The following is a 19,673-nucleotide window of genomic DNA, read 5'->3' on the forward strand; positions in this document are numbered from 1 at the left end:
TTTCTGGTAAGAAACTTGGCCTACTATATATGATGTAGCCAGCGGGCACCCTCTTAACCAATGCTATTGGCTATTGGAGCTATATATATATATATTGAGGTGTATAAATTATAATACATCATTTCAATTTTTGCTGATTTTGGGTGCAAAACTTCTAGGGAGAACTTAAGAAAACCCCCTTAAACTTTTAGACGTTTTGAAATTATTTTTTTGAAGTTTAAAAATTCTTAATTTAAGGTATTGAACTTTTAATTTTTTGCAATGTCTTTCATCCATTAAAATTTTCCGTTAAATATTTTTAAAATTTCCAAAATACCCTTTTTATTTATTTATTTATTTTTATAAAAGAAATAATTGCATAGATTCAAATGCAAGTATTTTTGCAAATTCTGTTAAATTGTGACCAATGCCTAATTTTTGCAATTTTGTATTTTATTTTTTTTATAAAAGAAAACATGGGTACGTATTTTGAAAATATTCAACGGAGATTAACATTACAAAAAATTGAAAGTTTCATACCTTAAATTAAAAGTTTTTAAACATCAAAGAAGCAATTTTAAAACTAATGAAAGTTCAATAAAGTTTTCTGAAATTTTTCCGAACTTTTATCACCCCACAAATCACACAAAAATCTTAATCATGCATTGGGGAGAGAGAGAGAGAGAGAGAGAGGGAAGGGTTTAAAATCAGATTTGAATAATTCAAATGGAAGCCTCTTGGAAACAAGAATCATGTGGGTCATAATATATAAGGAAAAATACAAAAGATTAACAACAACAGAAGTGGATTGAATATTACGAATTTGAGTTGATATATATATATATGGATTAGAATTATGTAAGTGTTGCTTACAATCACATGGGATGTCCGACTCTTGAGATGAAATTATTAAGCGGAGGAGCTGCTACGTACGTACGTGGGTGGGTGGGTGTACGTGGCATTATTCCAAACCCTTACCCAAAGAAAAGTTGAAAGCAAATAGATCATAGTGGCTATCCAAGTTCCACCAAAGTCATGTGGTGGGCGGTGGTCGCCATCAATGGAATAATCTTTCGAGATGGACTATGAACTGAGGGCATTTTAAAAGAAAGATGCCTTTGTATCCGTTATTATTTGATTATGGTAGGTGTTTTTAGTTTGTTGACGGAGTTTTATTTTAGACACTTTTTTCTTTAAAATTGGGTTGGAAACACTTCTTTCAATCTAATATATAAAATTGTCATGTACTCATTAGCATATGAGAAGTACATATTTTTTTTAATATCATGCATATGAAAATACGTGATTTTTTTAAAATAATTTTTTCTAACTTTTTTAATGTTACTAAAAATGCATATGCCTTTCATAGGTTTAAGAAATAAATGACAATTTTATAGAGTTCCTTCAACCAAGTTTAGAGAAAATTGTTTCCAAAGGGTAACTCAATCGACTGGGGACTACGCCTCATGAAATAGTTCGAATCCCCCTCTCCCCAATCATTGTACGGACATGTCCAAAAAAAAAGTTTGGATAAAATTTTTGTCTGTTGTTTCCCGCTTATTGTTAATAAATTATTGAGATGAAATTTTTTCGCACATTTTTCAATTTACTACCTTCATTAATGTTCCATTAAAAAGTTTACCAGTTATTTTGCCACATGTACAAAATAACCAGATTACTACCTATAAAATCGTGTTTTCTGTACAAAAGATAAATGATAAGATTCATTCTTTTTAGACTATCTTATAACCATCTCCATAGTGAATAAATGAATCTACCATTGAATTTGTGTATGGTCCACGTGAGTCTACAAATCTAATAATTGATCTATTGAATTTGTTAAAAAAAAAATATGGTTGTATAACATGTATTCGTATAAAATAATCATATATCAGCCTTGTCATATTAATTTCACTTGCCACATCAGCCAATGAATTACAATACCAATCTCACACTAACATATACAAATTGCATAAATAACTCATACTGTAACAACCCAGGAAAAAGTGTTAGTCACATCTGCGCTATTACCACAAAAGAATTAGCTAGTCAATTTAGAACTTCCTTAAAATTCATTATAAAGCCCAGTTGTACCTAATAACTAGGCAATGTGAGACTTAATACCCGTGACTATCTTTATAAACCACCCACTCTATGTGAGCTTCTTCTCATCTTCCCAATATGGGATCGGGGTGTTACAAACTCCCAATTTTAAATTCTTGACGTCCTTGTCAAGGCCACGTCATGCAACGACCCAGGAAAAAGCGCTAGCCACATCTGCGCTATTACCACAAAATGACTAGTCAATTTGGAGCTTCTCTAGAATTCATTATAAAACTCAATTTCACCTAATAACTAGACAATGTGAGACTTAGCACTCGTGACTATCTTTATAAATCATCCACTCTATGTAGGCTTCTTCTCATCTTCCTAATATAGGATCGGAGTATTACACATACGGCACATGCCTCCCACACTGCCGACGAAAAATAACCAAACAAAGGATAAACTGATCTTGTTTTGTGTGAGCTTCGGTCCGTAACGTAATTAACACTTTTGAAAACTCGAATATTTACTTGATAAAACTATACACCACAAGTACCAAAATGACATTTAACCTAATTTTTTTGAGCTTTAATTAGATTATTTAAGCCGCTTTACTTTTTCCCTATAACTTATCTAATTAGTTGAAACGGTAGAAAATTGTTTTGGAGATATCTTTGGAGAAATGAATATTTTAACCCTAAGCTGCATTGAGTTAGATTTGTCTTTAGCAGTATATTATTATTTTAGGTTCCTTGTGATTTGTGAATGCACTTTAACACTATGCACAAATAGCTAGCTATGATATCCAACTGGCCAAGAATTGATGAGAGTTTTTTTTTTTTTTTTTTGATGAGAGGTTAATATATAATAGGGAAAGCAGCGCCTCATGCATGCATTTAACGTACACTTTGTGTTTTTTAGGTAATTGGAATTGAAATAGCACTTTTACTCTTTTAGGTTCCTTGTCTATGCACCTACATGGCTACATGTGGTACCAATTGGTAGGTAGTAAACCTACATGGGCCGAGAATATGAGAATAATAACAGCAAACAATACCCGATGCATGCATGCACTTGAAGGCTACTTTCGTTCTTTTTTTTTTTTTTTTTTTTTTTTTTTCTCTCTTTTCATGTAATCGGAATTAGGGCTCTTTTGTGTCCTAAGGAAAAGAAATAGCTATTATTAGGAATAGAAGAAAGTAAAATAGAATAGTTATTCATATTTCTTAATTTGATAACAACATATGTATTTTAATTGGAGTTGAACCAAAATTACCAAAAAAGTAAAAACCCCACCCTCCTTTTTTTAAAAAAAAAAATTAAAATTAAAAAAACATAGAATTGTAAGGGTGGCCGGCCACCCTCCATGCAAGACATGGGGGTGGTTGCACCACCCCCGAAGCACCTTGGGGTGGACCCCTAACGTGCCCCGGGGGTGGTGCGACCACCCATTTGGGGGTGGCCTGGCCACCACTGATAAAGATGGGAGAGGTCGCAGCCAACCCCTAAACGCCGTGGGGGTGGTCGCACCACCCTCGGGGCACCTCAGGGGTCCACCCCAAGGTGCTCTCGGACCACCCCCAGGTCCTGCAGGGGGTGACCAAACACCCAATAGGATTGTTGACCACCCCTGCAATTTTAGGTTTTCGGTTTTTTTTTTTTTTTTTTTAAATAAAAAACAAATTTAAGGGTCAAAAGAAACTTTTGAAAAAAGTTGTCAATTCCTTCATAAATAGCTATTCTACTCATTTTTTAGAGGAATAACAATTCATGTGTATAAGGGATTAGTAATTCCTACGGGAATAACTATTCCTAGAAATAGACCCTTACTAAACAAAAGAATAATTATTCCACATGAGTATCCATTCCATTACAAGGTTTATACCACAAACCAAACATGCATGTCCTAAGTCTTTTTAGAATACTATTTTTGAGATTCTTACATCATTATTGCAATACAATTTGATGATATGACGGTGAAATTTAGCTATTAAATTAATATTTATTAAAAAATAATAATAATTCAAGAACTAATTTTCACTCCAACATTGTCACGCTATCTAATTTATATGATAGTCTTATAAAAATCTACTAAATATTATTATTTATTTTTTACGTTGTCCTTTTGATACCTTGTAATGAGATAAACAAATATTCTCCCTTTTGTGCATACATATAAAATTTTTTTTTTTTTAAAAAAAAAAAATCTACAACCAGTACTAATTTTTGAGAGACAAAATCGAACCCATATGGATATATGACACAAAATAGCCAACCATACCCGCTTCAAAGTTCCAACTGTGCAACAATTTTGTAATAATTGGTAGACAGAATTCTCTGAAAAAATAAAATAAAATAAAGATAAAATCTAAATAAGATGTGTGACGACAAATGACAAATGTGGATTCCAGAGATTTTTTTTTTTTTTTTTTTTTTTTTTCTCTTTCTTCTTTTTAGAGTTGTGATTGCCCTCGGTCCGTACACTATAATTAAACCATCATAATTTTTTTGGAAAACTTAATAAAAATTTTCTTTCCATTTATTTTTATATTATTTTTTAAAATTTAAAAACTCTCAATAAAGATATGGGGTTTTTAATTTTTTTCAATTATCTTATTCTGTTAGGATTTTTCGTTATTTTTTGTAAAAATAAGCATGTTTCTTATTTAATTAAAAAAAAAAAAACTGCAAAGATATTTTTTTATAAAAGAAAAAAAAAATTAACACCTAAATCTTTACAATTTTTATTTTATTGTTTTATAATAAAAAATGTATTTTGGGAACTTTGATAAGATTTAATAAAAAATTCTAATGAAATAAGGTAAATAAAAAAAAAAAATTAAATGTTCAATATTTTAATTGAAAGTTTTTGAAGTTCATAAAAATACTTTCAAGATCCGTAAAAGTATAGGAAAGTTTAGGGAGGTTTCCAATTTTTTTTTTTTTTTAGACCCACCACTTCCACTTGAACACGTAAACTTTCAATGGCTACTGCACGTTCTTGAGGCAGCCCGTTCAAGACGGTTTTTTGTCTCAAGCACCTATGTTTTTTGTACCCAACATAATTTTTTTAGTCAAAAAGACAAATATATATATATATATATATATATATATGAAAAAAAAATTAATTTTTTTCTTTAAAAAAACGATTTTTTTTTTTTTTAAAAAAAAAAGTTCCACTCTTTTTTTTTCTTTTTACTTTTTAAAAAAATTTTAGTGTAGTCTTTTTTATTAAGGGTATTTTTGTTATTATAAAAAATATTGACAATTTTTTATAGTTTAAAGACATATTGTCACAACTGAAAGTTTTAGTGAACATTGTCAATTAAGTAATAATTTGAGAAAGAATTACATACACTTTTCCAAAAAAACAAAATTAAAAAAATTAAAAAGCCCTCGACAAGAGAATTCAAAGGGGAAAATGTTAAACAATGGAATAGTGAACCCATGATTTCTTATCTATCTATTCATGTGTACCAATAATTCAAAGCATTGGGTTATTTATGATGGCAGTTGATATATACAACTTTCATTTGAAGGGAACGTTAATGATTAGTACTCATTTGGAGACTTTAATTACCAAACCTTTATCTCCCTAATTAACTAGAAAAAAGGTATATGCATTGAGATTAGCATAAACAAGTACATACACTTTAGAATTATCTCATAATTAAAAAGATCACATTTGGACTTGTAATCACTTTTATTTGTGCTTACTTCAAAAGCTTTTTCAGTTTGGGCTTTTAAGTATCTTCCATGTTATATCCCCCTCATCACAAGAAGTCGAAATTAATGTTAATAGAGAGAGAGAGAGGGAGACAGATGAGAGAGATTCCATCCAGCCAAAAAGAGTAGACCAATGATTGGTCTTTTTCTTCCACTGTTGCCTTCTTTATCCACCACTCCAGCTTGTACCCTTGGAAAGAGGGGCACATGTCCAGGGCATAGCAGCAATAAAGCAGAAACTTGGGGAGTTTCCAAGTAAAAACCCCATGCATTTCAGCACAGTTTCCTACCCACCCAATCACCTAAACTATCTTCCTTCATTGTCTCTCTCTCTTCTTCTTTTTTTTTTTTTTTTTTACATGTCCACACAAGAGGGGGAGGAAAGATTCGAACTAGTGACTTTCGCTTCATAAGGTATGGTCTCTAACCGATTGAGCTATCTCTTGGGGCCTTCATTGTCTCTCTCTACTCAATAATAACAATAATAATAATAATTACCAATTTTTAATAGGATTCACAAAGTTAAAATAAATGATACACAAATCTATTAGACTAATATTAAAGGACGTAACTCGTTTAATTAAATGACTTGAGTTATAGTTAACGTATATATTTTTATACACGAAAACATATCTTCTCCATTTTAACTAAAATGGGCAGAGCCTGTTAGTGCAAGTACGTGAGGCAACATTGTTGCAACATTAAAATTGGGACAATTTTGCCCTTCTTTTAAGATTAATCTGTTCCTCTCTATTTTAATTGAAATTGAGAGGATCTTTTTATTATTATTATATACGCATGCTTTGACACGATTCGAACCTCGAACCTGACATGAGACATAAGAATTGATAATTTTTGACACAATCTGCGAACCCGACACAAACTATCACAAAATTTTGTAAATTAGAGTTGAAGAATTTGACATGTTTAATTAAATAGATGTATTATAATTCCCATATATGGTTTAAAACTTGACACAATTGACAAATTCGATACAAACCAATACAAAATTTTACAAGTTAAAACTGAAGGAGTACCAACACAACACGACACAACTCGAACCAAACACGCAAAATATAAAAAATTGTATCCCTTAAATAATAATAAGCCAACAATGCCAAATGGCCAAATAAGAAGAGTGTGATAGTCCCCCACCTCGTGGCCTAGTTAACAAAAAGTAATGCCCCTCAAAAGAGGTTGTATGCCACATCCCAACCTCCCCATGTTACAAGTTTGCCTCCTTTATCCACCTCTCTCCCCCCCCCCCCCCCCCCCCCCTTTTTATAAAACCCCACATCCTCCACATCTCCACTCCCTCATCACCTCCCTCTACTTCCATCTTTGTGCCAATATTTCTCAAAAGTCTTCTTGCTAACACATAAAATGTGCAGCTCTAAGACCACAGTGACCATTGGCATTGATGTCATCCCAACCCCCACAGTTGCTCGAATTAATGGCAGGCCCGTCCTTCAACCGACTTCCAACCGAGTTCCGAGCCTTGAACGCCGTAATTCTCTGAAGAAAGTGTGCCCAACATCTTCCCCTCCGCCTCCGCCACTGCCGGTGCCGCCGCCGATTTCTCCGAAGTCGTTGAAATCTCCAAGACCGCCGGCGATAAAGCGAGGGAATGACAATGGTGGGTTGAATTTGAGTGCGGAGAAGATTGTTATTCCGAAGAGTAGCACAAAGACTCCGGCTTTGGATAGGAAGAAGTCAAAAAGCTTCAAGGGTAGTTATGGCGATCATGGAGGTGGGATTTGTGGGGTTTCCCCTCTTGTGGAGGCGTCCTTGAGTTACTCTTCGTCTTTGATCACTGAGGCGCCAGGCAGCATTGCCGCGGTGAGGAGGGAGCATATGGCGCTGCAACAAGCGCAGAGAAAGATGAGAATTGTTCATTATGGAAGGTCAAAGTCCGCCAAGTTTGAGAATGTTGTTCCCGTTGATTCTTCAAGTAAAATCACAACAAAGACCGCTGAAGAAGAGAAGAGGTGCAGCTTTATCACACCCAATTCAGGTATGTAAAAGATGTTTCATCTCTAATGTTGTTTTTAATGTTATTTCCAACATGAAATGAGTTTGTGCTGATCAATGTCTTTTGTATTTTTTTTCATGCTTAGATCCCATCTATGTTGCTTACCATGATGAAGAATGGGGAGTTCCTGTCCATGATGACAAGTAAGCCTTTCTGTTTCTCCTGTTATAAATAAATTATCTCAAAAGTTTAAATCAATAAAAGAATGATAAATTAATTGGCTCAAAAGTTTAAATTGATAAAAAAATATATAAATTAATCGGCTCAACAATTGAAATATTTAACTTGGTAAATTGTAAAGTGGGTCGAATTCATGACTTATATCTTATCTTCCTTGTAGGATGTTGTTTGAATTGTTGGTCTTGAGTGGTGCTCAGGTTGGCTCAGGTTGGCTCTCCATCTTGAAGAAACGGGAAGATTTCAGGTGGGTTTTGCTTTTCCAGCTAATTAACAAACACTATTCTCTCATGAGATTAACTTATACGAAAATTTTCATTTCCAGGAAAGCATTTTCAGGATTTGATGCAGAAACTGTTGCCACCTTAACTGATAAACAAATGATGTCAATTGGTTCAGAACATGGCATTGACATAAGCCGAGTTAGGGGCGTTGTGGACAACTCTAACCGAATTTTGGAGGTAATTAAAAGCATCATCTATATCTCATTCTAGCAAAAATGAAAAAAGAAAAAAGAAAAATAAGAAAAGCATCCAACCTCACAAACTGTTTGTCCTTTATGATCACCTTTTCCTATCTCTCTGTTCCTTCTTTTTATGATCAATTTTGCCTAATTTGATTTTAAGTTAAACTTTCAAGTTGGAAAGCACAAATTCTACAACACATAACTCGATTGTCAACAACTTGTTAGCTTTTCTCTTCCAATCCTCTGGGAATAACTTAGTTGACAAGCAAGTTCCAACTGTGCTGATTTTAACACAACAGGCCCCACATGGACTGTAAATTCATTATACAAAATGATAAAACAATATTTGTCGTCTTATATATAATCTTTGAGGTTGCTAAATGTTTTGTTGTCATGCGAATTGTGGGATTACAGATTAAGAGGGAGTTCGGATCATTTGACAAATACATCTGGGGCTTTGTGAATCACAAGCCAATCTCAACACAATACAAGATGGGACACAAAGTCCCTGTGAAGACATCAAAATCAGAGACAATTAGCAAAGACATGGTCAGGAGGGGTTTAAGGTTCGTCGGACCGACGGTGGTTCATTCGTTTATGCAGGCTGCCGGCCTCACCAACGACCACTTGATTGTCTGCCACAGGCACCTACAATGCTCCCTAATGGCAGCCCGGCGTCAAACCGCCATGCCAGCGGCTCTATAGACTCAAGTTGACATGAAAGAATAACGAAAAACATAACCCCAAAAAAAGTGCTCAAATTTTGAGCATAGTTTGCTGACTTTATTTTACCTTTAATAGTTGTGTAGAATAATGTTATAGGAGATGTGACTTGTGAGATGGAAGCTGTGAAATTTTTTAATGACAATGAGTGTGTGTGTTTGAAGTAGATGGCTAGATGAGATTGATTATTATTAGGGTGTACAAAGGTGGGGAGGGTGTAGCAGACAGGCAGCATGTGCATGTGAGAATGGGAAGCAATGGCATGTGTGGGTGTCAGGCTGCTTTTTATTCCATGTGACCCATCAGACTTCGCATTATTTGGTTTCCTTTAACAGCCTGTGTGGGATAGTACTTGTAGAGGGAAAGTAGGACCATCCATCTTGCTTTCCTTCTTGCTCTCTTTGCTTTGTATTTTATTGAGTTGTACTTTAATTTCTAACCTTTTGGATTTGGGAAGGGAGGGGGAGGGGGAATATTATAGCTAATGTATCTTGGGTTTGGTGTGGGTTTTATGAGTGCTATTATTTGATACCTTTGTCATGTGCTTGTGTACTGTTTGCTTACTAATATATACTTTTTGAGATATGTTAACTTGAAAAGATTTAAGTATCGTATCTCTTACTTCCATTTTTAGGCATCACCCATAGCGGAAAGGAATGCAAAGCAAATTAATGTACCAATTTCATATTTCTTTAGGTATTTACATCCTTACAAATGTGATGTTTGAAAATCTAATTTTCGAAAAATATGACTAAGCTCACGATTACAAATCATAAGGATTTTGAAGGATTTTCGAAAATATAAGATTTTCATGTTGAGAGCCCCTAGCATTCGGAGAGGCCGTAAAACATTACTTTTACTGTCCTTAATAAAAATTTAACACATTAACAAAATAAAAAACTATATATAAAATAGAGATGAAAACACTAAAAACCAACCCGTCGAGTATGATCATGACGAGGTTTCCACCTTAAAACTATGGACATCACTGATCTTCTCATTCACACCATGCTGATTTGATTCTCGCGTCCATTGATTTTGCCGTATGTGTCGATTCTGTTCAACTCTCTCTGCAAGAATAGGTTCCGATTTTGCCGAATAATCACAGCTATGTAGTAGTTTGATATTGTTTACCAACTCATGAGAAATGCAAAATAACTAAAAACTTTTGGGATGCTCTTAATGGCTAGCACGCACACAGGTACAATATAAGAGAGAAATTGCACTCGGATCTTCAACATTACGTCACTGTACGTAGAACAACGTTGTATTCATTTGATTCTATCCTATACAAGACAACTAATGTATTAGCCAGCAGTGGCCTCCAATCTGGCCGTGTGCGAATTCTCATTCCCAAAAACTAAATTAATACTCATCTTCTTTTTGTTTTCTGACACATCACTTTGCACATTCTTGAAGCTCCATGAAGATCATGTGTCAGACACATCTGCACCCATGTAGACGTGTCAGACACATCTGCGTGGCACATTCTTGAAGCTCCATGAAAATGACTCAACACAAGGCCTCATCTGGATTTGTATAGGAATAATTTAGTTATTGTGTCACATTTTCTGCACCCATTTCTTTTCTGCACCCATTTCACATGATTCCTACTATCACCATCTCTTTCTCTCGAACCTTCCTACATATATATATGAACGTGGAATTATATTTCTGGTAAGAAACTTGGCCTACTATATATGATGTAGCCAGCGGGCACCCTCTTAACCAATGCTATTGGCGCTATATATATATATATATATATATATATTGAGGTCTATAATACATCATTTCAATTTTTGCTGATTTTTGGTGCAAAACTTCTAGGGAGAACTTAAGAAAACCCCCTTAAACTTTTAAACGTTTTGAAATTATTTTTTTGAAGTTTAAAAATTCTTAATTTAAGATATCGAATTTTTAATTTTTTGCAATGTCTTACCTCCATTAAGATTTTCCGTTAAGTATTTTTAAAATTCTCAAAATACCCATATTTTTTTTTATGCAAATGAAATAATTGCATAGATTCAAGTGCAAGTATTTTTGCAAATTCTGTTAAATTGTGACCAATGCCTAATTTTTGCAATTTTGTATTTTGTATTTTTTTTTTTTTATAGAAGAAAACATGGGTACGTATTTTGAAAATATTTAACGGAACGTTACAAAAAATTGAAAGTTTAATACCTTAAATTAAAAGTTTTTAAACATCGAAGAAGTAATTTTAAAACTAATGAAAGTTAAATAAAGTTCTCTGAAATTTTTCCGAACTTTTATCACCCAACAAATCACACAAAAATCTTAATCATGCATTGGAGAGAGAGAGAGAGAAGGGTTTAAAATCATATTTGAATAATTCAAATGGAAGCCTCTTAGTCTTGGAAACAAGAATCATGTGGGTCATAATATATAAGGAAAAATACAAAAGATTAACAACAACAGAAGTGGATTGAATATTACGAATTTGAGTTGTTATATATATATATGGATTAGAATTATGTAAGTGTTGCTTACAATCACATGGGATGTCCGACTCTTGAGATGAAATTATCAAGCGGAGGAGCTGCTACGTACGTACGTGCGTGGGTGGGTGTACGTGGCATTATTCCAAACCCTTACCCAAAGAAAAGTTGAAAGCAAATAGATCATAGTGGCTATCACTACATGAAATTAGGTCTTTAGGGGCAACATTATTTGGACGCTAAAAGTCCTAAAGTGGACGTTGTTGACAACATCGTCGACTTTTGAACGCTAATGGGTTGGACGCTAATCGTCCGACTCTAATGATTAACTTTGTGATTATCAACGTCCGCTAATAATCACTTTTAACATCCACATTGTCGACGCTAAAAGTTATAGATTTTTGTCGCTGAAACTGGAGTCAGCGGAAGGTAAAGTTGACGCTAGTGCTCCACTATCAGAGTGGACGCTAATGGTGGACTATTGGCGTCCACATGGAGTGGACACTAATAGCTAACCAAGTGGACGCTAATAGTCATAAAAAAAAAAAAAAAAAATCAACCATCAGCGTCCAAAGAAGAGTGGACGCTGATGGTGAACTATTAGCGTCGACTAAAGTGGACCCTAATGCTAAAAAAAAAAAAAAAAAAAAAAAAAAAAAAAAATCAACCATCAACGTCCAAATTGGAATAGACGCTGATGGTGAGCCATTAGCGTCCACTAATGATTCCAAAAAAAATTAAAAAAAATCAACCATCAACGTCCAAACTGAAGTGGACGCTGATGGTAAACTATTAGCGTCCATTAAAGTGGATGCTAATGATCCAAAAAAAATTAAAAAAATAACCATCAGCGTCCAAACTAAAGTGGACGCTCATGGTTGTATTATTAGCGTCCACTTTGGGTTTGACATTCTAAAAAAAATAAAACATTATTATTATTATTATTATTTTAAAAAAAAAAAAGAAAGAAAAAAAAAAAAAAGAAAGCAATTTTAAAAGATGAGGTCATATTCAAAAGATATATAAATGATCCTAATGAAAAGAAACAATAAAAAAGTCATGACAAAAAAATACCAAAAAGGCAACCAAAAGTTTCTAGCCATGCATATTGCTTATCAAATTGAAAAATCTAAAGTGAAATGATTACAAATACAAAAATTCAGTCTACCGATAAGAAAAATATGAACATTATTACAATTCACAATGTCCAAAAGAACATGCTCAAAACACCAACTAATTAGCGTCCTAGGAAAAAACGTTCAATGATCAATACATAGATCCTTATAAATCACACAAAATGTCCATGTTGAGAAGGAACAAAAACTTAAATCATGGAAAGTATGAATAACCAAGATTGATAAGTTAGGAAATCTTACTGATGAATTATCATCGTTCAGGGACAGCATCAGTTGTCTCTTAAATTGTTCCAACTGTCGATTCAAAAAAATATGGCAGCATTTGTATCACATGAGCTTGCAGCATCCACAATTTGATAGCGGTAGACAAATCAAATAAACCAAATAGACAGTAACAAAAGAAATAAACTCTGAACAAGAGAACAAGGAACAAGAAGGCAGATACGTACACCTAAAACAGCTGAACCCCTAAGCTGAAAATAGGTCAGTAAATTTATCTCTCATGCAGTAGTCTAGCAAAGAGTTCCATCAATACAAATAGAAGCATGATAAGATTAGATGGGATTAAATAAAGATATGGATATAAATAGAGAAATTAATGAAAACGTGAAAATTCTATACATATTATTCACACCAAGATGCTATTAACATCACAGACAATAAATTAAGTTCAACTTCTTGAACTAAATGAAGACAATCTAAAATACAGGAGAAGCCAACTATGCTGATGCCAAACTTACCATCATACATTAACTTACCATAAAAACCTCTGTATCGTTTAGGAAGCAAGTAGGATATGATATATATAGATATATAAACAAGGATGAGAAACAAAATGGTAAGGTTTGTTCCCCCTCCCTCACCTAGCATAAAATTAACGGAATTCATCATGGTACTCATCATCCTCATTGTCCTCATTGAATATAGCACTGTAAATTACATACGGGTAATCAATCATCTCTGTCAAGGTTAGACGTCCATCTTTATCACCATCTGCCTGCAATAATCAACTCACCAGATAAGCCATCTAACTTAATTGAAAATTTCTTATTTCATGGAATTCATATAATACTTGTCACCATCTCTGAATTGTCCTAACCGGTATGTTTCACTACAAAGTCAACTAATATTGATCACAAATTCAACTTTGAACATAAAATTCTGGGAAAGTAAGTTTATACACAACTAGCACTTATGGGATTTTTTTTTTTTTTTTACAAAAGAATATATTGAGAGGAAAAGATAAAATGAAATCGCCAAACCCTAACAGGATCACAAGGCATAATCGATCACAACTAAAATGGTCTGAATTTTAAACGAGAACATACTAATTGAGCAACTACAATAATGTTCCCAAATCAGAGCTCCCCTCTTAGCTGGGAAATCAGCTTGTGAGTTCTCTGAACTTGGTAGAAAAAGAATGCTACCCCTAAAGGTCCTTGGGAGACCAGCTGTCTACTTTAGCATACCGATTTATCTCCTAGAACCCATGAGATCAAGAGATTCCCAATACCCTGCACAACATGCAGACTTCTATGAACTCCCTCCAGCATACTTTATTCTATCAACTGCTGGCAAACTCATTATGCAAATTTCAGCATAATAGCCAATATGCTCTGGGAGATAAGGACCTTAAGACCTAGATGATCTGTGCTTTTGATAAGTAATTCAGCAGCCAATAAGCTCTGGAAGATGAGGAGCTCAAGACCTAGATGATCTCTGCTTTTGATAAGTAATTCAGGCCCAGATACTTCAGAGAAGAAAATTAGATGAGTTATTCTAATGCATTATCCGTACTTAACCTGCCAATACCTATCTTTACTACACTGCCAAGAGATAATACAAGATAAGTCCAGAACATAAGTTACAGAATCATGGACAAGAGGAGCTAGATCTTAAGCTTAAGATTATATAGATGATTAGAAATCTAGTGAATTTTCATGTATACTTCATGTGTATTTGAGTTGCGTCTCTTGTGCTTTTTAATGAACTTGTTTTACTTATTAACAAAAAAAAAAAAAATCTATTTCTCAAAGCATAAAAATGTCTAGAGAGACGATTACTCGACCAATCTCAGCTGAGTAGATAAGTATGTCACTAAGGGCCCTATCATTTCTCATCCCAAAATATCATACTTGAAGCAATAATAATAGGCAGAGAGTCATTAGACTCATTACTAAACAAAAACAAAAACCTCATGGCCATATAAAAAAAAGTAAAAAGTATACACGAAAATACAACCAAGTGTACATAAAGTGGGAGCCTTAAAAAATAAAATATAGACACTCATATAAAAGGCTTTTAAATCACTTTAGATCCAACTTAATTTTAAGAATTTAGTCCCCACTTCAGTCAATAAGACCATCTACTCCCTAAGGCCATCTTGTCGATATTAATAACATATAGTGAGAATACCATTAAATGGAGTAAAGTTCCATAAAATAGAAACTAAATCTGCAAGGCTGCAATGTCTCCTCTTATCAACCTCATTCACAACAACACCTAATTAGTATATTTATGTACAATATGATACCTTCAGCTAACAGATTGGCTATCACCTAGATCCCCTAGGGAAATTTTATCATATTGTTGCAGATTTATTTATTTATTAATTTGCTGTGTGGTAGTTGTTTGCTTAATTTTCTCTTTTAATTTCGTGGGTTTGATAAAGGGGTATGTTAGAGGGCTGAAAAAGGACTTATAAAGGACAAAAAAGTTCATAATTGTTAAGTCTAAAACCTAACAGAATCTGGCCAGCTGTATTTTTCTCCACAAAGGAGAGCTTACTTTTTAAAACAGACCCTAATCGGCCTCCATATTTTTACCAAGTTGAAAACCTAATCAGCCTCCAGATTTTAATCTAATTCAAACCCTAACTTCATCCCAAACACCCGCCTGTTTTCAGCTTCGGAAATTTTCTTGCAACCCTAGCTCAAAAACATTGTTTCAGCCATCAGTTTACAGCCTCAAAATACACCCCACGTGAGCTTAAAATAACTCAGCTCTCTCTATCTTCAAGCTAAGGCCTAAGAAGCCTAAAAACAATCTCCCTAGCAGCCGAATCCAAAACAGGTAGAATTTTTATTTTTTATTTTTATATATATTTTTACTTTGATAAGTAAATGGAGTTAATTAAAAACCAAAGGGCACACCCTAGTACACAGAAAGTATACAAGAGAAGAACCTAGCAAGAAAAAAAAAGGGTCATGAAAACTAGAACTATGAAAGCAATCATTTTTTATTTGGCACTGGATATCCAGAGCTTCGCTTCAACTAATCCCGTGGTACACAGGCCCCCGGCAAGGATTTTTCCGCAAGTGCACCTCAGTTAATTCAAGAGGCGAACCCCAGTCCGATGGCCCCAAGAAGCAATTTGTACTTAGTGGGTTTCGAACTTAAGACCTTGAGAAGCATACTCAAAGTCTCAGGCTATCCAACCATTGAGCCAACCCCTTGAGGGGCATACTCAAACTAGAACTATGAAAGCAATCATAGGCATTTCTCCACTGAAAAGGGTATGGAAAAAGGTCTTTAGATCCACCACCATCCTCTCATTGACTTCAAAGCTCTGGACATTTCTTTCTCTCCAAATGCACCACATCAAAACAAAGTGGAATCTTCTACATAGCTTCACTTTGAGAATTACCAAACTTCTTTCTTCAACAAGGGAGGAGATCTCTCACCAAAAAAAGTACCATAGGGCACTAGCTACCTCACAATGGAGTAAGAGGTGGTTAATGGTTTTCCCACTCTTCTTACGCATGCAGCACCAATTTACTACAACGATTTTCGGCTTTCTTAAGTTGTCTACTGTAAGGATCTGTGATGAGTTGTAATAACAGTAATACAATGAATTAAGTTTTTAATTGTTGTGAGACATTAGGTTTACTTTGATTTTGAGTTTATGGAATTATTGTATCCTTATGTTTCTAATTCGAGCTCTTCCTATGGGAAGGGTACCGATGCATAGCTTGATATAGGTTAGTAATTGTAAACTTTTACCACGTCAGATGAAACAAGAGTAAGAAATCTATTTGAATGACAAGTTCTTCTGCTCATCTAAGAAACAGGGATCTTAACAGCACATTTTAAATTAAGCTTAGTATAAGCTTCTCTCTTAAGTCCTAAAAGTTAATTTACGTGATATGAGAGAACCAAATCAAAGATCACTGAAGATGCAAAACAAGTCTCTAGATTGTTTATAACACATTTAATCACTTATCATTTAACAGGCCCGTCACCATCAAAAGATTTATTCATGTAGTCATGTTAGTACATATGCAAAACACTCTACTGCATAGTAAAGATCCACCTTCCACGTAAGTGGCTGCAAATTATATTTAGAGCTTAGATAACTCATATCTGCACATCAAATGATACAGGAAGTACAAATAAACACATTTATCATAAATTAAATAAGAAATCAGTTTTCAGCCAAAAAAATACCTGTGATATGATGTAGTCTGCTTGCTGTTTTGCATAGTATCGCTCTGATGGCTGAAGTTTTCCAATTACAGGTAGTAGTTCTACATCAGACAAGTATCTGTGAAAGAAAAGTACAATGCAAGTAATTAATTAATAGTATACATCATTCACAGATCAATATTCATATGAGAAATGTATCTTGATGAGTACCCATCTCCATCTTTATCAAGCTCAGCAAACAATTTTCTAGCAGGGGCCTCCATCGAATCATCATGTTCATGTGAAGAATTGTGAACTTCTTCATTATAACTTCTCACCATGTCAAATAGCCCATGAAAAAATTCTTTGAAATTAACCTTCCCACCCATCTTTGTCTGTATCTCTTTCCCCAAAGATGGAAAAAGGCAAAGTAAACAATTGGCCAAGCAAAAGCAATGACTTCCAAAAAAATCAAAAGCTCCATTAAAGATGTAACTAATTGAAGGAAAAGTGAAGCAATATAGCAAGAGAATAGATTTAACAGAAAAAAGTCGTTGATCAAAACAAGATAAAAGAATTTCCTCGGTAACAAGCAGTTACATATCCTCAATATGGGCAATAAATGACTTTGAATATAGTTAGTAGCAACGAACTTCATGCACTTGTAGCTAGAAACTAAAAGGCCAAGTCCCAACAACAAAGAATTCCCACCTCAGATACCTAGATGGTCTAAACCACAATACGTAGATAATTAGGTCCATATTAAACAGATTGAATTGAGAACTGAAGAAAGAGGCCTGTCGTAATAATGAAAGTGATATAGAAACTCAAAAATTCTAGATTAAATAATTTAATATTTAGAATATGATATAAGAGAAGGGGAATCTAGATCGGGAGGAGCAGATTGAGACCTACTAATTCAATTGATAATCTAAAGTTTTTCACTATAAGAAATTTGTTTCATGCCCTTCGGGAATGATCTAATAGGTTGGTCAATGCTCTGTAGCTCACCACATGGCAAGAATGTACAACTACAAACTTGAATGAAACGTATGATTAAAATGATTTTATCAAATACACGGGGTTAAAAAGGATGCAACACTTAATAACTGCCAGAGAAGAGAGCTTGATGAAACTCATCTCACCTAACTTCCTCCTTGCACAACCAATGAAGTAGCTTTGGGTTTTTGGTATCAGCTGGGTGCATAAAGCTAGAAGTCAAGAATAGAAGAGTTGAGGAACAGTATTAGATTCAATTGGAAAAACATAAAGAAGCTATTTTGCAATAAAAGAAACTTGCTAGACAGTAGAAGCTCACTCGTTGAACTCGGTTAAATTTAAGAGACTGTCTCCATCTGCATCTGATGCATTGAAATGCTCCTCTTTCCACCAGCCCATATCATAGCCAAAAGAAGAATTATCTGTTAAGATAAATAGAAATCACAATCTGAGACAAACTCAAATAGAAATGAGGCCATGATGGCCTATGAAAAGACATAAGATATGGCCCTAAAAAGAGCAAATTGATGGCAACATTTCACTGTAGACGATCCTAATGGTAAGGAAGGCCATTATCTGGGTCATCCCCTAGAATTGAAAAATATGAAACCTCATAAAAAGAATAGTTACATGGTAAGGGAAACAAAAGAGACGCTTTACATCATGAAATGGGGTAAAGAGGAAGCATAAAAATTAAGATGCCAGCTTATAATGTTGGAAATCTTATGATCCAATTTAAGAAACCAAATTAAGATAAAATTAAAAAATCTAATGAATTTTCATTAAGTCAAGTGATTCTAAAGTCAAATGAACCATGAGAGGTATAGCCAGATCAGTGAAACTTCACTCACAAAGAAAGGCAAAAGGAAAAAACACATCCACCAAAGAAGGATAGACACTCTCTCCCTGAAAACATCATATCTCCATCAATTCACTGGACTACAATGATATTACCGAACAATAATAGTGAAATCAGAACAGAAATATATCAGGTATCACAAAAATATCCAATGTCTAGAAAACTGAGGAAAAAGAAAAAGAAAAATATACCGTAAATTCCACAACATATGCTAAAATCGAGCATATTTAAAAACATATAACCACCCCAAAAAATTCCACAAGCAAAGTGTATAAATTAACCATTATCCAAACATCCATCAAACAAAAGAACAAAAGGAAAAATCTACAGAAAGCAAAGGTGTTCACTGACCCGCATTCTGAACCCAACTTGGGGGGTCATATTCGGCAAAAGAAACAAACCCATCTTTGTTCTTATCGTAAGTGTCCATCTCCCTCTGCGTCCTATGCATCACTTCCCTGTCGGCCTGCTCGGTCACGAACCCATCAGTCGGGTCCCTATCGATCTTCGGGAAGAGCAACACCAGCCTATTGGTTACATTGAACCTATCCTCATCGTTCAAGTAGTCCTCGGCGTCCATGAAGTCCTCCCACGGGTTGCAGAGCAGATCAGAGGGAGAACGTGAGAGATGGAAGAAGAAGATGAAGAGACCCAACGTGAGCGCTGATTG

The 19,673-nt window shown here is 34.4% G+C and overlaps 2 protein-coding genes across 2 annotated transcripts; one reads left to right on the forward strand and one right to left on the reverse strand.

Moving 5' to 3' along the window:
* The first annotated feature begins 7,046 nt into the window (after window positions 1-7,046).
* LOC132185874 (DNA glycosylase superfamily protein) lies at window positions 7,047-9,315 on the forward strand. The gene is made up of 5 exons (XM_059599677.2): window positions 7,047-7,765; window positions 7,869-7,926; window positions 8,124-8,207; window positions 8,286-8,421; window positions 8,841-9,315. The coding sequence occupies exons 1-5, from the start codon at window positions 7,135-7,137 to the stop codon at window positions 9,129-9,131; spliced, it is 1,200 nt and encodes a 399-aa protein (XP_059455660.2). The 5' UTR covers window positions 7,047-7,134; the 3' UTR covers window positions 9,132-9,315.
* A 495-nt stretch (window positions 9,316-9,810) lies between these two features.
* LOC132183858 (uncharacterized) lies at window positions 9,811-19,673 on the reverse strand. The gene is made up of 8 exons (XM_059597315.2): window positions 19,355-19,673; window positions 18,464-18,566; window positions 18,291-18,356; window positions 17,377-17,604; window positions 17,188-17,284; window positions 13,605-13,738; window positions 12,982-13,035; window positions 9,811-10,791 (listed from the first exon to the last, which is right to left on the reverse strand). The coding sequence occupies exons 1-6, from the start codon at window positions 19,581-19,583 to the stop codon at window positions 13,616-13,618; spliced, it is 846 nt and encodes a 281-aa protein (XP_059453298.1). The 5' UTR covers window positions 19,584-19,673; the 3' UTR covers window positions 9,811-10,791; window positions 12,982-13,035; window positions 13,605-13,615.

This window comes from Corylus avellana, chromosome 7 (assembly GCF_965113065.1).
Source record: "Corylus avellana chromosome 7, dhCorAvel1.hap1.2, whole genome shotgun sequence".
Lineage (NCBI taxonomy): Eukaryota > Viridiplantae > Streptophyta > Magnoliopsida > Fagales > Betulaceae > Corylus > Corylus avellana.